Genomic DNA, 21532 nt, shown 5'->3' on the forward strand with positions numbered 1-21532 from the left:
GATTTTCAATGTTTTTTTAGTTTTCTTTCATGTTTGCTTAATCGGAAGATTTATATTTCGAAGTTAGACGATTACAAGCGAATATTATTCAAGAATTGCGCCTTTACATTGATCAAATCAATGAGCATTCTTTTTTCTTATTCTTTTATTTATATCTCTTTTGTTAACTTTGTTAATTGAATATTTGTGTAAATATTAGAATAAACTTGTGCATTATACATATCTCGCACGATTCAATTGTTAAACCTGATTAATTAATTCAATAAATAATTATCTTAAATTGAGTATTTCTTCAAGAGAACTTATTATATTAGGACTGACAACTCTACTAGAATATTTAGACAGGTGAGATTGAAAGGGTATTGTGTTGAGTAGACTTGTAACAAGTGGTGAGACCGAAAGGGTATCTTAAGTGGTAGTCCTTAGTGAATATGAGACCGAAAGGGTATTCCTAGCTAAGGTTTGTAAGTACTTAAATTAAGGGTAATTATTGACTTAGTTAATAATTAGAACTTTAATTGATTCTAGGCTAAATAGCTCGCATTGTCAAAACTATGAATAGGAATTTTCGATAACTTAACTTGTTTAATCTAATTAGTTTTATTATTGTTTTAAGTTAGAATTAGCACTACCAATTTGTAATCCTATTAAATTAGTAATTATTTTCAGGCAATTGATTTAATAGTAATTTTGTCCAATATAACAATCCCTTGGATACGGTCCTCGAAATATTTTCTAAGTGTTTTGTTGTAACACATAATTATATTACAATTTAACCTATTCACTTGCAGATACCACACTTTCACTTCCACATTTAATTGCATGTTCTTAAGCCTCAACACATGCACGTAATCATATATATAATATTGATGTAATTAATGTATCTTCTATGTTTGTTTTACTGTGCATGGAGACAATACAATCATATATATATTATATTGGTGTAACTAATATATCCCTGGGAAGTTAGAAAATTTTGGGAAGGGTAGAATTTAGTTATATATTTTTATTAGAGTTAAAATATAATTTCATTATTTTAGTAGCTTATGCCTTTATAATTTTTAAAAGACTAAATAAAAAATTATATTTTAAAAGTCAAAATATAATTTTATCATGTACTATAAATTTAAAGAAAAAATTATTTTAAAAATCAAACTCTATTATCGATAAATATATTATCCATATTTATTTTACGGCAAACATCAATCTTTTTTGAATTCAAAACTGACTCTCCCTTTCAATATAAGGTAGATTTTGAATTTAAATATTGCAATAAACATTTGTGGGTTTTGTATATTTAATGAAAAGCATTGGGCAATCACCTATATATAGAGCAGCCCTAGGAATCTATTCAAACCATCAATATCGAAAGCCCCGTACCAAAAATTATTAAGTATCCAAAACTAATAAATATATATATATATACTACTACTACTCTACCAGCTTCCAACTCTGTTTTTCTTCAAGTTTCTATTTCTTTAATAGCCCTCTGAATCTGAAAGCAACCTTCAACCTTCTCTTTTATTACCCTCCTTGTCTGGTTAAGACATCATGGATTCCTTCGAATTTGACAACGTCAAGGCCGAGAAAGAAGATGCCTTATGGCGATACAACATGGAGAGGAAGTTGATGATCGGTTTTCGGTTAATCGGGTTTTTGTTGGCTTTATTTTTGCTATTATGGCTTTGCTTCCCCACCATCGTCGAGTCTGCTAATCATTTTCGCCTCCGTTTTGTTTCTGCTTTTAACAAACCTCTCTTCACTTTCATCATTGTAAACATCATCATCCTTGCCGTTTATGCTTTGTCTAACCAAAAAAGGACCCACAAACAAAGCACTAGAAACAACATCTACGACGAATACGTCAGCTCTTACCGGAGTATACCAGCGATATCTGCCGTTGTGACGGCCAACGTATCGGACTTTCCAGTCACAGAGGTGTCGAGGGTGGACAAACGAATCGTGTTGGTAGAAAATGCGGTTGCTGCTTCTCCAGTAAAGCAGCGAGCTAAGATAATTGATACAATTACAGAAAGTAAAATTTCGGTTTCAACAGTTAAACAACCTAAGACGAAGGTTTGTTCAACTGAAGTGAAGCAAAAACAGTACGAAAGAAGTCGATCAATGGTATCAGAATGTCGACAGAGGGAGTCCTTCCGGGAGTTTCGGAGATCGGAGACAGCTGTGAGTAGCCGAGAAATGGTGATGTCAGGTATAGAGCCGGCGAGGAAATCAATGGAGGAAATGAGCAGTGAAGAGTTTCAGTTGATAATTGATAGTTTCATAGCTGAAAGGAGGAAGACTCTAATGCAAGAAAATATTGGTCACTATAGTAGGAGAAAAGAATCCATTGTAGGTATGAAATAGGGGATTCGATGAAAAAAAAAAAAGGTTTAATGAGTTAAAAACAAAACTATCTGGATCATCCAATTATTAGGTTATTAGATAGTAAAGTGATATTATTTCCCTGGTTTTGTGGGAGTAAAGATAAAGATAAATGAGATGATGCACTTTTTGTCTTTTTTATTGCTTTCTTAGATCATTGCATTGGACGTTCGGTTAAGGTTCTCTTGCTCTTGCTGAGTTTATGACTTGACTCCCATTACTTGGGTATTCCAACGCTACAAATTACAGGTGGTAAATATTGATATCCAAAACCCCCGGTTAATATTTATGCTTTCAAAATGTATACATTGTTTTATTAATTGATAACATTATAATTTTGGGATAAAAATACAATTTTAATAATTTAATAATTTAAATAAATATTTTAAATAATTTAATGACCAAAATTAAAAATTACCTCTAATTTAGTCTAATTTACACGTAATTTCAGTTTTCATTCAAAATTTATTTTAATTGTATTACGATTTCCTAGCATAATAGGTTTGCATCTTGATTTCAGTCAACTTTATGCGTCATATTCTTGGTTCAATTGTTTCTTTTCATCTTTACTAATCAATACCCCAAAAACACAAAGCTACAACGATGAATGCCAAAAAGTATATAATAGTAGTTTCTTTTGTAGAAAAATATTAGAGTAAATAAAAATTAGATTTGTCAATTTATTTTAATAATTAATATAATTAATAATAAAATTTAAAAAAATAATTAATTATTTTAATTAACTATTAAAAGTTAAATTTCTACGAATTTAATAAAATGGATTAATTGATGTTTTTCAATCGAGCTTTTTTTAGACATATATATTAAGTGCAAAGAAATATGTGAAAAGCAATAACAATGGTGGGGCCACGAGGATTAGCTTCATCAGTACCCAATCATGAAAACTTACACTGTAATCCAAACTAATTTAATTTAGAATGTTTGATGAATTTACTGCCAAAAAGCATGAAATCTTCCAGGGGAAAGTCAATAACTTTTGCTCTACTTTAGCCACGCCCTATATACCTAAAAACTCAGTAGTTTTGTCTTTATCATCATTACCTACACTAATTGGTGGGCCTTTGAGATACTCTTAGGGCAAAAAAATAGGGCACCTTCCGGACAATGTTCCCTACATCTGCTTTTACCTAAACTTTTTCTATCATTTATATAAATAATGGTCATGTTCCGATGGTTTCCATTTCTTATCTATTAATAGACTATAATAATTCAGGAAATCTACAACCAAACCAACCAGTATAATAATTCAGGAAGCATCCTTTCATTCACCTACAACTACAACTTCAGTGGTTATGGTATATTAATTGGTATATCCAACCTTTAATAAAACATGGTGTTGATGCGATTATCAGTGCATGCTTGACAAACGGAGCAACATAATGGTTCGGTGGTTGTAGGGGAACATTGGTTGGCTTTTGGGTTGGGTGGGGTTTGAGAGCCTCGTGAGGTGTGGGGTCATTCTTTTATGGTTTAATTCACAAATTACATCCTAAACTATACCTCTCTTCTCAATTTGGTATCTAAATTTGTTTTTATAACAAGTGATACTTAAATTATTCCTTCATTATCAAAATCACTCAAATCTTAACACCATTAAAAAATTATTGACCAATTATATCGTGCCACATAAGCTCCAGTGTGTTATTTTCTTTATTTGATAATTTTATATTAATATTAATTAAAATTATTAATATTAATATTAATATTTAAAATATATTAAAAATATTTTTCATACAATATAGTTGTCCACCAAACAAAGATGAGACACAATATAATTGATCAATGATTTTTAAATATTAATATAATTAATTTTAATTAATATTATTATAAAATTATAAAATCGAGAAAATCGAGAAAATAACACATGGATGCTGATATGGCATGATATAATTGGTCAATTCCTTTTTAGAGGTATTAAGATTTGGAGTGATTTAGAAAATGGAGGAATAGTTTAAGTATCACATTTGACTAAAAAAATTAGATACCAAATTGAGAAAAGAAGTATAGTTTAAGGTGCAATTTGTGATTAAAGCCTTCTTTTTATGTTATATTTATGCGTTGGGTAAGCTTCTTTAGAATGAAGTAGCCTTTTCTCTTATCCACTTGTTCTCAAAATTGTGCAACAAAAATTGGAATTTCCCCCCTTGTTTATTGGCCCAAGTGGCCACCAACAAACATATATTTGCTTCCCTTAATTTTGTTGTTTCAGAGCTTGGCACTACACCGCCAAGCCAACTGGTGTGCATAAACTTTAATAACTTGTCGATTATTTTCTCCTTTGCCAAACTCTCTTTTGTTCCCTACATTTCAGTAGACTATCTATATATGTATTTTATTTCTTTTAATATCTCTTTGGTTATAATTAAAAACAACTTATTCCTTGTTAAAACCATTTACCACAATTGAAATGATAATATTATTATTTCACGGTGTACTTAAAATTAAAGTATTATAAATAAATTCCGGAGGCAAAATTTTCCATTAAAAAGATAACTAAAACTTTTATCTCTGCAACTTGTGTCAAAGATTGGAATGTATATAATTTTTTTGTACTTTGAAAAACGTAAGAGTTTCATCTAAATTAGAGAAACCTTGTGTTTTCATGGAAATAGAAGTTTCCTATTTCTCTACAAGTAGGCAGGTTGTAAGTTTCATGTTTGGATAGTACTAATCACATAACTATAATATGAAAAAGTTGAAAGGGTAACGGAATACCAACAAATCTAAATTTAGTTTTATATAATAATTTGTCTTCATCTGGAGATATAATATCCATTTCTATTCTACTGCTCACTAGCTGTCATTTTGACCTAAACACGTCTCATATGTTTTCTTTTTTTTCCTATAAAATGCATTCAACTCTTAGTTTCTGTACCATTCGGATGGCCAAATTCTCATTTAAATTATTTAACTTGCTTCAATATATTGTGAGCCGTTTGTAGTATTAAACTTGACTCACCCGATCTAATAAACCACCATAACATTACTACTTTTGTAAGTGTCGAAATCATCCCTCTTTCAAAACATTTTAAATATTTAAATTTAATGAAAATACGGGGGAATCGATTTTTTTGAAAAAAACAAGTAGAGTCGCCACCGATCTTTTATTTTGATGTGATCGGATCATCTAAGAATTTGGTTATTTTAATAAAACATTTTCGGTTTATTAAAACAACGACTCTGGTCTACGAAAATTTCAGAAGACGGGCTCGGGAGTCGGTTACGCATGAGGAAGGATTATCACCCTCACTACGCCCAAAATTGGTACCAAATCGATTAAATACTGTCCTTATGTCTAAAATTAAAATGTTTTCGAAATGTGACTCTTTTTAATAAAAGTCAAATAATCCAAGTTGATTGTCAAAGATCTTTTTGTTTCGACGTCTGAAAATTTATAATTTGAAATTAACAAGAGGATGCTCAATTATTTGATCCAACGAAAAGCTGAAACCCAGCATAGTAGGGCACGATCCCTCGAATTTCCAAACATCGAATATTGTCTCCCTTTAGAAAATACGAGTGAAATTCCGAAAGAGATATTCGATTATTTTGAACAAACGGGAGATTGCAACCCAGTACGATAGGGCACTATTCCCTGAATTGCCAAACATCGAACATTTTTTGTTTTAAAGAGTTTTTTTTTTTAAAAAAAAAACGTGAGTGAATTTCCGAAGGGATCTTCAATCGTTTTGAATAAATGAAAAAAGCGCAACCCAGCACAATAGGACTCGATTTTCAAATTGTCAAACATCGAACGTCACCTTCGTTTTGAAAAATTTTAATAAACATGAGTGAAAACCTAAAGGAATATTCGATTGTTTTGAACCAGCGAGAAATCACAACCCAGCACGATAGGGCATGATTCCCGAGTTATCAAACACCGATTATCGCCTTTGTTTTAAAAGATTTCCTTTTAGAAGATATGAATGAAATTTTGAAGGGATGCTCGATTATTTTGAGCAAACGCAAAATTGCAACCCAACACGTTAGGGCACGATTCCGCGAATTGCTAAATATCGAACTTCGTCTTCGTCTTAAAAATTTTTGAATGATTAATTATAAAGCTAGTTGAAGACATGTTAATTCGATTTGAAATAAAATGAAATTAACCATAAAATTCGGGTTTTTAAAGAACTACCTTTCAAAAATCAAATGAAACGATGATATGGGGGGTGAAGGCACATATGGTGATACGATGCTCATTGAATAAGAGCATCGATTAAATAGTAGAATAAGCAATTAATCTAAAAAATGTGACCTAATTTCGATCATGTATGAATAATAATTAACAAGATGGATACCATGCAAGGAATGTATATGTATATGTATATAAAACAACCAATATAGTATATGCAAAACAAAATGGAATTTAGAAGTCGAAGTGGTGTGAGATTAACAAACTCACGCTATATAAGTTGACAAGCTTGTATAAAAATTTGGAACACACATAACTATTGAAATAGATACTAGAAGATGAAAGTTTGAATTAAATCGTATGTGAAATGATTAAAAGCAAATTCATTTAAAAGTCGGCAAAGTATGATAATTTAGATAAAATATGATGCAAAATAATGCTAAAGAATGCTCAAAATTAATTTATGAAGCATGTACATGGAAGTTTATAAAAGGGTGGCATGAGATTAATAATAAGACATAATTTCAAAATAGTCTAAGAGTTATACGCATACCCTTATATCATAATATTTAGATAATAAGCTATATGTAAAACACAAAAACAATATGATATATGAATACACTCAAAAATAATAATTTTATAAGTATTCAAAAAGAAAGTTTCAAGAATTATTTTGTGTATATAGAGAATATTTAATAAATCATAAAACGAAAAGTGTTTTAAAATAAGAAGTCTATTAGGGTAATAAACATATTAATATACAAATATGTGTGCCTAAAAGTAAGTACATGCAAAAATAGATATAGAGTCAAAAGCCATTATGTATAAAAATAGTTAATCATTATTATAATATATACATACATATAATAATATAAATGAAACAAATATTTAAAATGTATAAAACATGATGTTAACATGATAAAATCTTGAAATAGTTGTACAAATAAACAAATAAGAATAAAAGGGTTATAAGCTAAAAGGATTTAATTAGAATCGATCCAAAACCAAAGAGATAATGAAAATAAAGTAATAAAAGAAAGGACCATCTTGCGATGCGCGCAAATGTATAGGGCTCAATCGAAAATATTCCAGCTCTCAAAACGCCACGTTGGAGTACGGGCCAAATTAAACGCATTACCAATTGCAGGGCAATTTAAGAAAATGAAACATAAATATGATCTGATTGAACTAAGGCGCGAAAGGAGAGGGACCGATGTTGAAAATATCCCCTCACCGTGAAAACGCGCGGATCCCAGGGCTAAGAATCAGGTCGGATCGGGCATAAAGGGGGGGTGGCCTAGACGGTGTCGTTTTTACTCCTTTAAAAGGACTAAAATCAGTCAAATTCGGCCGATCCTGCTTACCCTCCCTTTTCTCCTCATTCGACGAACCCTAGGTCCCCTCTCATCAATTGCCAAGCCGCCATCGTAGATGACCAGCACCCTTAGGCTATGCACGACCGCTTTGTGGCCTTGGAGTTCTCCTTAAATCTCCGATTTCGGCGAAGCGAAGGAGAACCGATGGCCTATTTTTCAAGGTACGGTTTCATTTTCATTTCCTTTTTATTTAGACACTAAAAAGAAAGAAAATCAACGGGAATGGACAAAAATAAAGCGTAATAAACCCAGAAACTTAGGAACAGAAATCACCTTTTCTTTTTTGTTATCTATTGCTTCTGTATACGTGGGTTCGTAACCTTTACATTTACTGAGAACTATGGCTTTATAGCCGAAGGAAAAAAGAAACTGGAAACTAAATTAAAAATGCCATTTTCAGTTGCTATTCTGCTGTTTTGTTCGTGTTTGCTGCCATTTTGTTTGTCTTTTTTGCAGGTAGAGCACGGGGCTGTGAGTTGGCGCTCGGGTATGGGTTCAGAGACTGGGGCGACGTGTGGCCGTGCGTTGGCCCTTGGCACGAGGGTATGGGTCTAGGCTGGAGCAGCATGGGGGTACAGAGGCGGTACAGAGGCCGAGGATGCTGAGGGGTAAACATGTGCTGCTAGGACTTCAGTCTTGGTTTAGTGTTCTGGGCCTATCGGGCCTTGTAAATTTGGTCCAAGTTTTAAAATTGGGTTTGGGTCTGATAGGGTTATTTAATGGACTGAGGTTCATTTGTTTATTTATTTATTGTATATTTGGGTTTCTAGTGGGCCCGGGCAAATTTGGCCCACTACAGTAAGATAATAAGTTTACTGATTGTGTTTTATTTATCGGTTCAACCATAAATGGAGTGACAAAAGATTCATATTAATTTTATTATATATAAACTTTATTTATAATTGAATGATATTTCTACTACAATCAACTCTTTCTATAACGATTTCATTTGTCCGCCTAGATTTTACCTCATATAGAGAGTTGATTGTTATACACTTATAATAATATATTATTATAAAGAGATAATCGTTGTAAACTTACCATCAAATTTATATAGTGAATTTCCAGCAAATAAATAAAGTTTGAATCTTTTTTTGGTAATAAAATAGAGATCAATTACAAGGATAAAGCAGTTGCACTACAAATTAAGTGCCCATCAAGCCGAACTTGCTCAACGATTTCTATCGGGATATCCTTGAACTTGATAGAACCATACGAGAACATTTGCATGGCACCAACCAATATGTGAGCTGTAGCATTAGCTTCTCTTGGGAACTTCTGTAAAACCACCTGCCACTTCCTACTACAAATTTAAAAGATGTATAATAGATGCACGCATTATTGCTTTTATTCACATTTTATTTTACATTATTTCACATTATTAATTACAAAGTTCATAAATCTAATAAGTTCATTTAATCAATATGAGTTATCAAATTAAAGTTTACCATGAGTTACTAATTTCAAGTAATCAATTTATAAGTTTATGATGTTCCAATTTATAATAGAATATAATTAGGGTACTTAATAGTTTATTGAATTGATGTTTTAATTCCACTCATTGAAAATTATTTTCATTTAATATATATGATTAATAGATTTTTCCATATGAAATTTAATCATTTTATTGAAATAATATTTTAATCAATATCATTTTCTTTTAATAAATGATTGCTTGTATGAAATAGCTATAATTTTATTTAAAATTTAGAAAATATGTAGTTATAGAGAACTAATTAAATAAAGAATGTACTTCATAACTATGGATGTCATAGTTATAAGTGAAAAGCTATTATAAAATATTAAAGTAAAACATAAAAGATCGGTTCTACTAAAAACTTGACTATTATAACAAAATATTGTTGTAGCGGTGATCATTATAGAGCGGGATGACCGTATTATTAAATATGTTATTGAACTTCGTCATGAGTCAATTGAAAATTAACTTAGCGAGGTAATATTGAAAATATTTTTACTTTACAAAGGAAATTATATTAATAATACAATAATATAAATTATAATATAATATGATTTAAACCAGAGTATGTTTGGCTAAAAAATTTTAAATAATGAGGTTTTAAAATGCTAGCCATTTGTAATATTTAGAAAAATTGGTTATTAGAATTTTATAAATTATAAAATAATAATTATACCAAACATATAAAACACTCCATATCAATATCATTACATTTGTAAAAAGTATATAAATATTTTTAATAAAATAAAATTTAAGTGTATATATTAGAATTAAATAAAAATAATTGTTGAAGTTTAATTTTTATCTTATATTAGGACTATATGTATTAAATCAAATAAAATTACGAGGAATTTAGAAAAGCGACCTCTTAAGGTAGATTTTGAAAAAATTAAATTAAGCTATTAAAATTTCTCTTGAAATTAGTTATAATATTTGAAATTCTCCAAAATATTTTCATGAACAAGTAAATTCAATTTTAAAATTTAAAAATAAAATTATACAATAAAATCCTTCCTATAGACCCCACATTCAAATATACCCTATAATTTTCAATATTTGTATTTTATCATTCAACTAAAATTTTATTTATTATCTATATCAGTTTTAATCTTCACTCACATTTTTATATGACTTGTACCCAAAACAAAGAGAGACTCGGATTAAGGGCAAATCACTATAGATTCAGTGCGTCGGTGACAATAAAAAAGAGAGTTAATAAACAAATAAGGTGAACATCATAATCAGTAGAATAAGATTTTAAGAGAAGAAAACCTAATCCTTCTTTGCAACTTTTAATTTTGAAAGATTACATTATTTAACATATATATATATATATATATATATATATATTTCCACATTTACTACCAAACTGTACCAAGTCTTATTTTATATTTTTGTGTCAATACAACATTTTGATATATGTTTTACTTAATAACTAGTACTTGTTTGATAATAATTAACTGAAAAAATATTTTTAATAATTTATTTTTAAAATTTATTTTATAATTCATAATTTATAAAAAACAAAGGAAAGAATTTTTTTATATATATAAAAATGTTATTAACTAAGATTTTAGTATCTGTATTTGCTTAACATAATATATTGCTTTCTTCATTCTTTTTTATCTTTTGTTCCTTTTGGCCATAAATACAATTCAATGCTCAATAGACCATTGTGTTTAAAAAATATCTACATTCCAAATTGGACAGCATTTTTGGCTCTTATGCCGGCACTAATCATTAAATTGAGATAAAGAAAGTCCACTAGCTAGAAACATATGCATTTTTGGGTTGGATCTCTCCTCTAGTAGAATATCTGCAAAGAAAATAAAATTATGGGGGCCGTTCGAGCTTTTATTGTGAGATGCTTCCAATATTTAAAGTCGACCAAGCTTTTGATAGCTATTACTTTGTATTTTTGAAGTCAATTTTATGATTGACTTGTTTATAACCTTGGAAGGATTTTTACTTGGCCAAATATTGTGCTTAAAGCTTTGTTGCTGTAAAGTAGGAGTTAAGGTTGCAAAGTAGGAATCCCGTAAACTAGAGGAGGAATTTGTGTTGTGTGAAACATGTTGCTACCATCAACCAATAGTTTGGATTCTTGTTTTGTAATAGGACTTTAGGTTGCACAAGTATGATTTTGTTACTATACGACAAGGGTCTAGGTTGCATAGAGAATGATTTCGCTGCTTGGGTGGGGGAAAGAGCTTCGGCTAGGTGGAGGAAGATTTTATTGCTATCGAGCAAGAGTTCAAGTTTAGCATAGTAGGAGTTCGAGCTATGTCGTGTAAGATTTCACTTATATGGAGGAGTTTGGGTTATAGGGAGTAGGATTTCACCATTGTGGAGAAGGAGTTGGAGATGCTTGGAGTAAGATTTGGGTTGCATGAAGCAAGAGTTTGGGATGTGCAGAGTGAGGTTTCATTGCTATAGAGCATGTGATTAAGTTGCTAGAAGTAGGAGTTTGCTATTATGAAGTAGGAATTCACATTATTCAGAGAAAAATTTCATTGCTTGGGTGGGAACAAGACATTGGGTTAGGTGGAGGAAGATTTTGTTGCTCTGGAGTAGGAGTTCGGATTTAGCAGAGTAGGAGTTCAAGCTATGCCGTGTAAGATTTCACTAATAAGGAGTTTGGGTTATAAAGAGTAGGATTTCATCATTTTAGAGCAAGAGTTAAATATGCTTAGAGTAAGATTTAATTGTTATAGATCAGAAGTTTGCATTGCTCAAAGTAGGATTTATGGAGCAAGAGTTTAGGCTATACAGAACAACATTTCACTATTATAGACCTATAATTTGGGTTGCATGAAGCAAGAGTTTGGGATGTGCAGAGCAAGATTTCATTGCTATAGAGCATCTAATTGAGTTGCTCAAAGTAGGGGTTTGCCATTATTAAGTACGAGATCGAATTACTCAAAAAAGGATTTCACCATTTGGGTGGGAGTAAGACCTTAGGCTGGGTGGAGAAAGATTTTATTTTTATGGAGTAAAAGTTCGAGTTTAGCAGAATAGGTGTTCAAACTATGTCGTGTAAGATTTCATTAGAGGATTTTGGGTTATGGAGAGTAAGATTTTACCACTGTGGAGTAGGAGTTGAAGATGCTTGGAGTAAGATTTATTTGTTATGGAGTAGAAGTTTGCATTGCTAGAATTAGGAGTTATGGAGCAAGAACTAAGGCTGCACAGTGCAAGATTTCACTATTATGGACCTAGAATTTAGGTTGATTGAAGCAAGAGTTTGGGCTAAATAAAGTATGATCTCATTGTTATAAAGAAAAAGTTAAGGATGTGTCGAATAAGATTTCATTGCTATAGAGCATGTGATTGAATTGCTCGAAGTAGGAGTGTAACAGCTCGATTTTGGGCCTAGTCAGAACAGTGGTTTTGGAACCACTAACCCGAGGTCAGAGAAAATATTTTTAATATAATTTTATGTGTTATACATGTTTATATGAGTACATGAAAATTTTGGTGAAATAATTCTAGCGATTGCATGCTTAATTGTGAAAGAAGACTAAATCGCATAAAGAGTAAAAGTTTTGTTTTTCTAGAAAATGGTGTTAAATAGCTAGAGAATCATAATTAGGGGTCTTTAAAGGGCAAATAAACCCATTTCAATAGGGGTGGTCAGCCATAGGAACAAAGATGAATAAAAAAATCAAATTTGGTGAAGTTGGTAGCCTATTTTGATTAGAAAATAAGATTAAATAAAACAAAAGATTTCATCTTTTTCATCCCTTCTTTCACCACCAAAAATTTCAGCCATTTTAGGGGTTTTGAAGCTTCAAAATTTCAGCCACTCTTTACCCTTACAAATAAGTGATTTTGATGGCGTTTCTTGATAATTTTTTGTACTTTTAGGACCCTTGTAGCATAATCTAGCTAATGAGGGGACTATTTTGCAAAATGGTTGAAAGTATAGGGTTTTTCCGTGAGAGTGTTCATGTTTTTTGCTGAATTTTTATGGAAGAAAATGAATCATGGTTGAAACAAACAACTTTTGTGAAGTAGTTTTCATGAAAACCTTAACTAAGGACCATTTTGCATAAGTTATAAATTATAGGGTAAATGTGTGAAATGATGGGAATTGTTGGGTGCTTCTAGTATAAAAAGAATTCAGCTAGGCTTGGTTAGTGAGAAAATTTGATAAAAATCAATTTACGAGCCTAAGGGGTAAAATCGTAATTTTGTGAAAGTCCAGGGGCAAAATGGTCATTTTGCAAAAATATGATTTATGAAATCACTAATTAATATGATGATTAAATTAGTGAATTTTTATCATTTTAGATCAAGAAATACGAAATCCGGACCTAGACCGGGGAAAGACCAAGCTAGTAGACTAAAGCCAATTAGTCGTCCACTTTTTGTATACCGAGGTAAGTTGTACGTAAGTAAGATAACTTTGTTGTTATTATGTGTTGAATGATTTATTTTGCATAATATGGTTGAATATGATTATGAATAAGGCATGATGAAATTAATGCGGTAAATTCCCGGTTGAACCTAGGAATAGATTGGATATCCATGCCATGACATTTAGGTGATATGTGCGCTAGTGTAAGACCATGTCTGGGACATGGCATCGGCCACGATATGAGAGCCAGTGTAAGACCATGTTTGGAACATGGCATCGGCGATGTTGTGAGAGCCAGTATAAGACCATGTCTAGGACATGGCATCAACATTGATATGTGCGCTAGTGTAAGACCATGTCTGGGACATGGCATTGGCCACATTATGAGAGCTAGTGTAAAACCATGTCTGGGACATGGCATCAGCATTGAGACAAGAGCTAGTGTAAGACCATGTCTCGGACATGGCATCAGTCTCAACATGTGAGCCAGTGTAAAACCATGTTTGGAACATAGCATCGGCAATTCACCCTCTTGTGTAAAGCTTGTTAGATATCCTCTAGTAGTCTAAATGGTTTCATGCGTTATTTTAAAAGCTTATGGAAATGATATGGAATGATATAATCATGTTGTGACTCGTACAGGTTCTTATTCGAAACTCATGAGATATGAGTCTAGTTATGTTACCTTGGTGGTAAGAATGACATGAGTAAGTTCTAACTATGAAAATGATCTTTGGACGATATTGAAATCTTTGGTTTATACTTGCGATATTTATAAGCATGTAGTGATATTCACCCATGTTCACTTAAGAATGTTGTGTGGATTTATAATATGCATGGTTGATGTTGTTACTTATTTATATGCAACTTACTAAGCTTTATGCTTACTCCCTCTCCTTTCCATTTTCTTATAGTGCCACCAAGCTAGTATCAGGGATGAAGGGACGTCGGAGGCATCGATCACACTATCACCTGAAGCTTTGGTATAGCTAGTTTAATATTTTAATTTTGGCATGTATAGGGACTTGAATATTTTGTTTAGTGTCTTGTTAGTTTAGCCACAAGGGTTAGCTCATATGATAGATGTGATATTCATTTTGCATAGGCCATTAATGTTGGCTAATATTGATTATTATTAAATGCATTTGATACAAATTTCTCATGGTTGTGGTTGATTTTGTTATATGTGTTAGGCTTAGATTAGTTTTGGTTGATATTGTGTAGGTTGGTGTAAATAAGGGTGGCAAAAAGGCTTGGTAAATAGCCTTATCTTTGTCCAAACAGGTAGACACACGGGCGTGTGTCTAGGTCGTGTGTGACACATGGTCTTCCCCACGGGTGTGTAGTCCGGCCGTGTGTCCCTTGCACCTCAATTTTACAAGTCAGTATGCATGGTAGTAAATGTAACATCCCGAATTAGGGCCTAGTCGGTATAGTGGTTTCGGGACCACAAATTTGACGTTAAAATAATTATTTTATGATTATTATGAGGTCTAGGATATGAAAATAAGCATGTGTTAAAGTTTCATAAAGAAATTCTATGTGTTAGGTGTCCAATTGGAAATTAAGGACCAAATTGAATAAATTGCAAAACTTGGATTCTAGAAGCAATTTGTATGAAATTGCTTTGGAATATTAATTAGAGGTCTAAGTTTTTGGACAAAAATGGGCATGCATGGAAAATTTAGAAAGGTTAGTAAGGAAAGGCATTTTGGTTATTTAGTTAATTAATGAAATAAAAAGGGAAAATCAAGCAAAAATTCACTCATTTTCTTCTCCATGCTGCTGAATTTGAAGGAGTCTCCATAGCTAGGGTTTTTCAGCATTTTAAGCTCAATAGTAAGTGTTCCCTAGTCCCATTTTTAATGTTCTTCGTATTTTTGAAACCCTCGTAACATGCTCTATCCATTTCTACTCATATTTCAAGCTAGGGTTCATGTTAGAAATTTGACCCATGCATGAGATGGTTGTTCGTTGGATAAACATCTTTTGCTAAGTGATTTTTCATGAAAACACCAAAAAGGGACCTAAATGAAAAAGGTATAAAATGTGGGGTAGAAATGTGAAATAGAGGAAAATGTGGGCTAGTATGAGCTTATAATACATTTGGATATGCTTGGGTAGCCAAGGAATTACATGCATTGCATTGCACGAGACTTAGGACTAAATTGTAAATATTGTGAAAGGTTAGGGGCAAAAAGGTCATTTTGCTCGGGGGTAAGTTTTAAGCCTAAAACGAATAATGTGATGTATTAATAATTAATTTTATTGATATAGACCCTGAGGAAACAATTCTGGAGGTCGACCGTGGAAAACGATATGTTTCGGAATAACCAAAATACGAAACCGAAACCATTACTAGGTAAGTTCGTATAACCCGAAGTAAACTTTTAATATACTTTAACGTGCATGTTCTTGAATGTATGAAAATTTAGATATTCATTGCATGATAATTTATGAATGTGCTTGTGTAGAGGAAAAATGATAAATGTCCCGGTTAAAATAGAAAAGGAAATCTGATGGATAAATTATGGCTTACATGACATGAGATCCTGCATGTGTTGCAAAAAAGGATTTAGCCCGGATAGGTAATCTGACGATCTCAAAATAGAAAGGATCTAGCCCGGACGGGTGTTCCTTGGGTGATCGAGCGTCTCAAAGAATATGGGTGCATTAAGGATTTAGCCCGAACAGGTAATCCGATTGAGGACTAAATTCAGCCTGGACTGGCAATTCAGATCCGAGCTTATGAGAGCAGTTGTTGTAGAAAGGGATTTAGCCTGGACTAGTAATCCCGATGTTGCTCTATGAGTTAATACTACGAGGGATTTAGCCTGGACTAATAATCCCGCCGTAAGATATAAGGTTCACAAGAGTGCGTACTAGAGATGACCACTTGTATAACTTGACGGTAATTGGGCTATCCATCGAAATTTTTGAGAAATTCAACGGGATTAGTAGGAGAAATAGAAATGGAAATATTGAATTGATGAGCTCATCTAAGACTAATGACATGATGTATTGTTATGAGACTAACTTGATTATTGAGTGCATGTGATAGGGAAACTATTTCATGCTTGTTGGAATTAGTCCCTAATATGGTTGTATGCTAATTAACCGGTAAGTTTACTTTCCAGTTATCCGGACTTACTAAGCATATAAATGCTTACCCCCTTCTCTTTTCCCTGCCTTATAGAGCTCGTGGACTCGTGAAGATTGGAAGACGGTTGGAGAATCAACACACTATCGACTTGTACTGCTTTGGTATATAGATACTTCCATTTTGTTTAATGACATGTATAGGATTTTTGGTTATTTTGTTATATGTGCACTTGGCTAGCCAATGTAATGGCCTAAATGGCATGCTTATTCTTTTGTATATAGCCATGAGATATGGCTCATATTGATGTAGGTAGTAAACCTACAAATGATACATGTCTATGGTTAAATGTTTCATGAGATATAATGATGAGGTTTATCATGACTGGATGATTGAAATGGAACCTAATAATTTGAGAGTGGACATAGCATATAATGGTATATGGTTATAACATGGCCTAGCTGTAAAAAGTAAAATGTGCTATGTTAATCCCTTATACGAAAAAGATAATTTAGCATGTACTAAACTGATGAGATGAGGTTAACATGCAATGAGTCAAGTCAAGGTTGTTTAAGAGTATAATTAGGCTATATTAAATACCATTGAAGTCTCTAAGTGTGTATGGATGATAGAGGGTGACTAAAGGCTTGGAAAATAGCCTTAAAAAGGTCCACACGGGTAGAAACACGGGCATGTGTCTAGGCCATGTATGACATACGGTCAGCCCCATGGGCATGTTGCTAGGCCATGTGTCCCCTGCACATAAAATTTTTGGTCAGTTTGCATGGTAGTAAACATACGGGTAGAGACACGACCGTGTGTCTCAACCGTGTGGAGGACACAGCCTAGCACACGGACGTGTTCCTTGGCCGTGCGCCTCAAAATGAATGATGACATCATAAACAGAATGTCTGGGTTTTTGGACACGAGCGATGACACGGGTGTGTTTAGGCTGTGTGAGGGACACGGGCGTGTGCTTGGTTGTGTGAAAACCCCTGTAGGTTCGAATTGAAAAATAAATCCAAATAATTCAACACTAGTGAGGGACACAGGCGTGTCCCTAAGCACACGGACGTGTCCCTAAGCACACGGGCGTGTGCTTTACCTCCACACGGGCGTGTGAGGCATAACCTAGTAATATTTCTAAAATTTTCTATGATTCTCGGTTTAGTCCCGGATCACTTTTAATGTATGTTTTGGACCTTGTAGGTCTATAATCGGGACACTATGATGTTGTTTAGTCAGCTTTAAATTAGAATGAAATTTTATAACCTGTATTTTTCAAAAGTGTCCAAGTATATGTTTGGTAACGCCTCGTACTTTGTCCCGGTCTCAGGTATGGGTAAAGGGTGTTACAGTAAACACATGGGCAGAGACACGACTGTGTGTCTCAGCCGTGTGGAGGACATGGCTGAACACACGGGCATGTGCCTTGGCCGTGTGCCCTTAATTGGTTGATGACGTCAGAAACAGAATGTCAAGGTTTTTGTACACTGGCTAAGACACGGGCATGTCATGGCCGTGTGAAAGACACGGGCCATGGAAACGGGTGTGTGCCAGGCCGTGTGAAAACCCCTGTAGGTTCGAATCGAAAAATAAAACCACACGGGTTAGGAATACGGGCGTGTCCAGATATGCCCAGGCCCTTTGAGCTACACGGTCCTTCAGCTCGATCATGTTAAGACGACCCACGGGTTTGATACTTTTCCACACAGGCATGTGCCCTGTTTACCTTGAAATTTTTCAAAGTTTTCTAAAGTACTCAGTTAAGTCCTGAATCTTTTTTGAAGCGTGTTTTGGGCCTCGTAGGCTCGTATTAGGGACTTTATGTTCAATTTTCAAAAAATTTTAATTTGGACAAAAATTTGTGGCACGAAAATGTTTGTAAGCACGTGTTTAAGTACGGTAACACCTCGTATCCTGTTCCAGCGTTGAACTCAGGTAAGGGGTGTTACAAGGAGTTTGTTATTATAAAGTAGGAGTTCGCATTACTTAGAGAGGGATTTCACTGTTTGGGTGGGAACAAGAGCTTGGGTTGTGTGGAAGAAGATTTTATTATTATGGAGCAAGAGTTTGGGTTTAGCAAAGTAGGAGTTCGATCTATGTCATGTAAGATTTCACTAATACGGAGGAGCTTGGATTAGGAGTAGTATTTCACCATTGTGAAGCATGATTTGAAGATGCTTGGTGTAAGATTTAATTATTATGGAGAAGAAGTTTGCATTGCTCAAAGTAAGATTTATGGATCAAGAGTTTAGGCTGCACAGAGCAATATTTCACTATTATGGACCTAGAATTTAGGTTGCATAAAGCAAGATTTTGGGATGTGCGGAGCGAGATTTCATTGCTATTGAAGTCTTGTGAGAATTGTAAAAAATGCTTCATTTTTATTTTGGTGAAGCAAACCCTATATATGCATATAATATCCTCTACATATAGGCTTGATAGGCTCCTATAAATTAGGAAATACAAAATCTTAACTAATATATAATATTAGTATTTTAGGTAACTAATCTCCTAAGAATCAACTATCTTAACTAATATAGAATATCAATATTTTAGGTAACTAATCTCCTAAGAATCAGCTATATAGTGTGATACAACTAATCACATGTCTAGATTGATTTCTTACACTCCCCACCAATCTAGGCAATATATGTTTACCAAACTCTATTACTTAGTTGAGTGAGATTGGGCTGGAACAAATCTTTAGTTAAGATGTATTTTGCTTGTTGCCTAGATGAAACATAGTTGAGTAAGATTGTCTAGCTTCCACTTTTCTCAATTTTGAAGTTTCTATCAACCTCCACATTCTTAGTTTGATCATGCTGGATTGGATTTTTGGCAACCGCAATTGCTGACTGGTTCTCACACATGATCCTGATAGGATTCGATGTTCCAATCTTAAGTTTGTTTAGCAATCTTTATAGCCAAATTCCTTCACAGATGCTAATGCTAATGCATGGAACTTGGCCTCAGCACTGCTACGTGCTACCATTTTCTTATTTTTTTACTATTCCATGTCATTAGTTTTTCCAAGTAAATGAGCAATATCTAGATGTAGATTTTCAGTCACAATGAGATCTATGTCACACTCGGTCATCTTTTAAGTCCCTAAATTAAAGGAAAGTTGGGATTAAATTGATGGATAACGAATTGTCGGCTTCATTGTAAATTTAAAATTTTAGTGGCTGAATTGTGATTAGTTGGATCTCAATTCTAGTTTAGTTAGTTTGGAACCGATTACCTCCCTAGTAGGAGAAAAAATAATTAGCAGTGATTGGCTATAATGGACTAAGGAGATCGTTCAAACTTTAGCTAAATATATGTGTGAGAAGAAAGATTTCTCTTGAATTTAACAGGTAATCTCTTTCTTATCCAGAATATCTTATTCGGTTGCTCTGAAGAAGCAGATGTTTAAGAAAGCTCTGTATGAGGTGGTAAAGGTGGGGTTCAAAGTTTGGGGAGCCAAGAATTCGATAAGTTGGTAAGCTCTAAGCCTCCCTATAGTCGTGGGTTAAAAGAAAGAGAAATAAGAATTCTCGAAAAGATTATGTAAAATTTTGGATTATAGGTATTAAGGTTTGAATATCTTCGAGTTAACCGATAAATGGTTGCTAAGCTTAGCTGCCAGGACGAAAGAGGCTGTGGCATTTTGACAAGCTAAATCGTCAAGGATAAAGGAAGCAAGGTGAGTTTCCATACTCTACTTTTAGGTGATCAATGATGTTGTGTTTTTGGTTAAATTACCTCCCTGTCTATCTTGAGTTGTGTCCTAGACCATGGTTGTGTATAAAAATAATGAATCTGTATGCTATGGATGCATAACCTCATAAAAGAATGTGAATATTTGTAAGGATGCTTGCTAATTGTCTAGTGGTTACCCTACAATATTTGAATATTTGGTGTACTGCGTGTTTGTAAATACCAACTTATTTTTGTGTGAAATGCTTGTTCATTGTATATGCAAAGTACAAAGGAATTTACCTTGATGGGTATATAAAGATAGGAAAAATTGGCACATTAGAGGAATGGATAGATTGAAATAGGAATCCAAGGGAGTTAAACAACATCGTGGAACGGTTAGCTAATGGCTCGCTAAAATGAAACTGTGATGAAAGTTATCGACTAGTTCTTTAGGGCAACATCGTAACGACAGTTTATAGGTTCCATAGAGCAAGACTGCGATGGCGGTCTGCAAGCTCTATAGGGCGACACCGTAATGATAGTAAATAGGCTCTATGGAGCGACACTTCAAAAGAGATATAAAGACTTCCGGAGTCAATAATCACAGAATATTCCACCGGGACGGTAAACACAAGAGAGTTTTCCAAGACATTAAACATGGGATATGCTACATAAGACCATAGCTTGGGTATAACGGCATGTGGAGTCCGTCAGGATGTTAAACATGGATTAAAATGTGTAAGATCATGGCTCGACTATGGCAACATATAGAGTCCTCCAAGACATTAAACATGATTTCTTACTGAGTAAGACTGTGGCTGGGCTTATGGCGTTAGGAAAAGTCTGTCGGGATGATGAATCAAGAAACTGATAGAGCCAAAAATGGGAGATCATGGTAGAACTCATATGGAAAGTAGTAGAGTTGGGCAATTACATTGCATTTTTGGACGCAGGTTAAATGGGAAAGTCAAAGAATCCACTAAAGTATTAC

The 21532-nt window shown here is 33.4% G+C and overlaps 1 protein-coding gene across 1 annotated transcript; it reads left to right on the forward strand.

Moving 5' to 3' along the window:
• The first annotated feature begins 1551 nt into the window (after positions 1–1551).
• LOC108460025 (uncharacterized) lies at positions 1552–8522 on the forward strand. The gene is made up of 2 exons (XM_017759410.2): positions 1552–2356; positions 8374–8522. The coding sequence occupies exons 1-2, from the start codon at positions 1552–1554 to the stop codon at positions 8520–8522; spliced, it is 954 nt and encodes a 317-aa protein (XP_017614899.2).
• The last annotated feature ends 13010 nt before the right edge of the window (positions 8523–21532 follow it).

This window comes from Gossypium arboreum, chromosome 3 (genome assembly GCF_025698485.1).
Source record: "Gossypium arboreum isolate Shixiya-1 chromosome 3, ASM2569848v2, whole genome shotgun sequence".
In the NCBI taxonomy this organism is placed as follows: Eukaryota; Viridiplantae; Streptophyta; class Magnoliopsida; order Malvales; family Malvaceae; genus Gossypium; species Gossypium arboreum.

Coding starts and splice junctions, on each gene's coding strand:
- LOC108460025 (XM_017759410.2), top strand. CDS start 1,552: ATGGATTCCTTCGAATTTGACAACGTCAAGGCCGAGAAAGAAGATGCC. Junction 2,357..8,373: donor GAGAAAAGAATCCATTGTAG/GTATGAAATAGG, acceptor TCTTTTTTGCAG/GTAGAGCACGGGGCTGTGAG.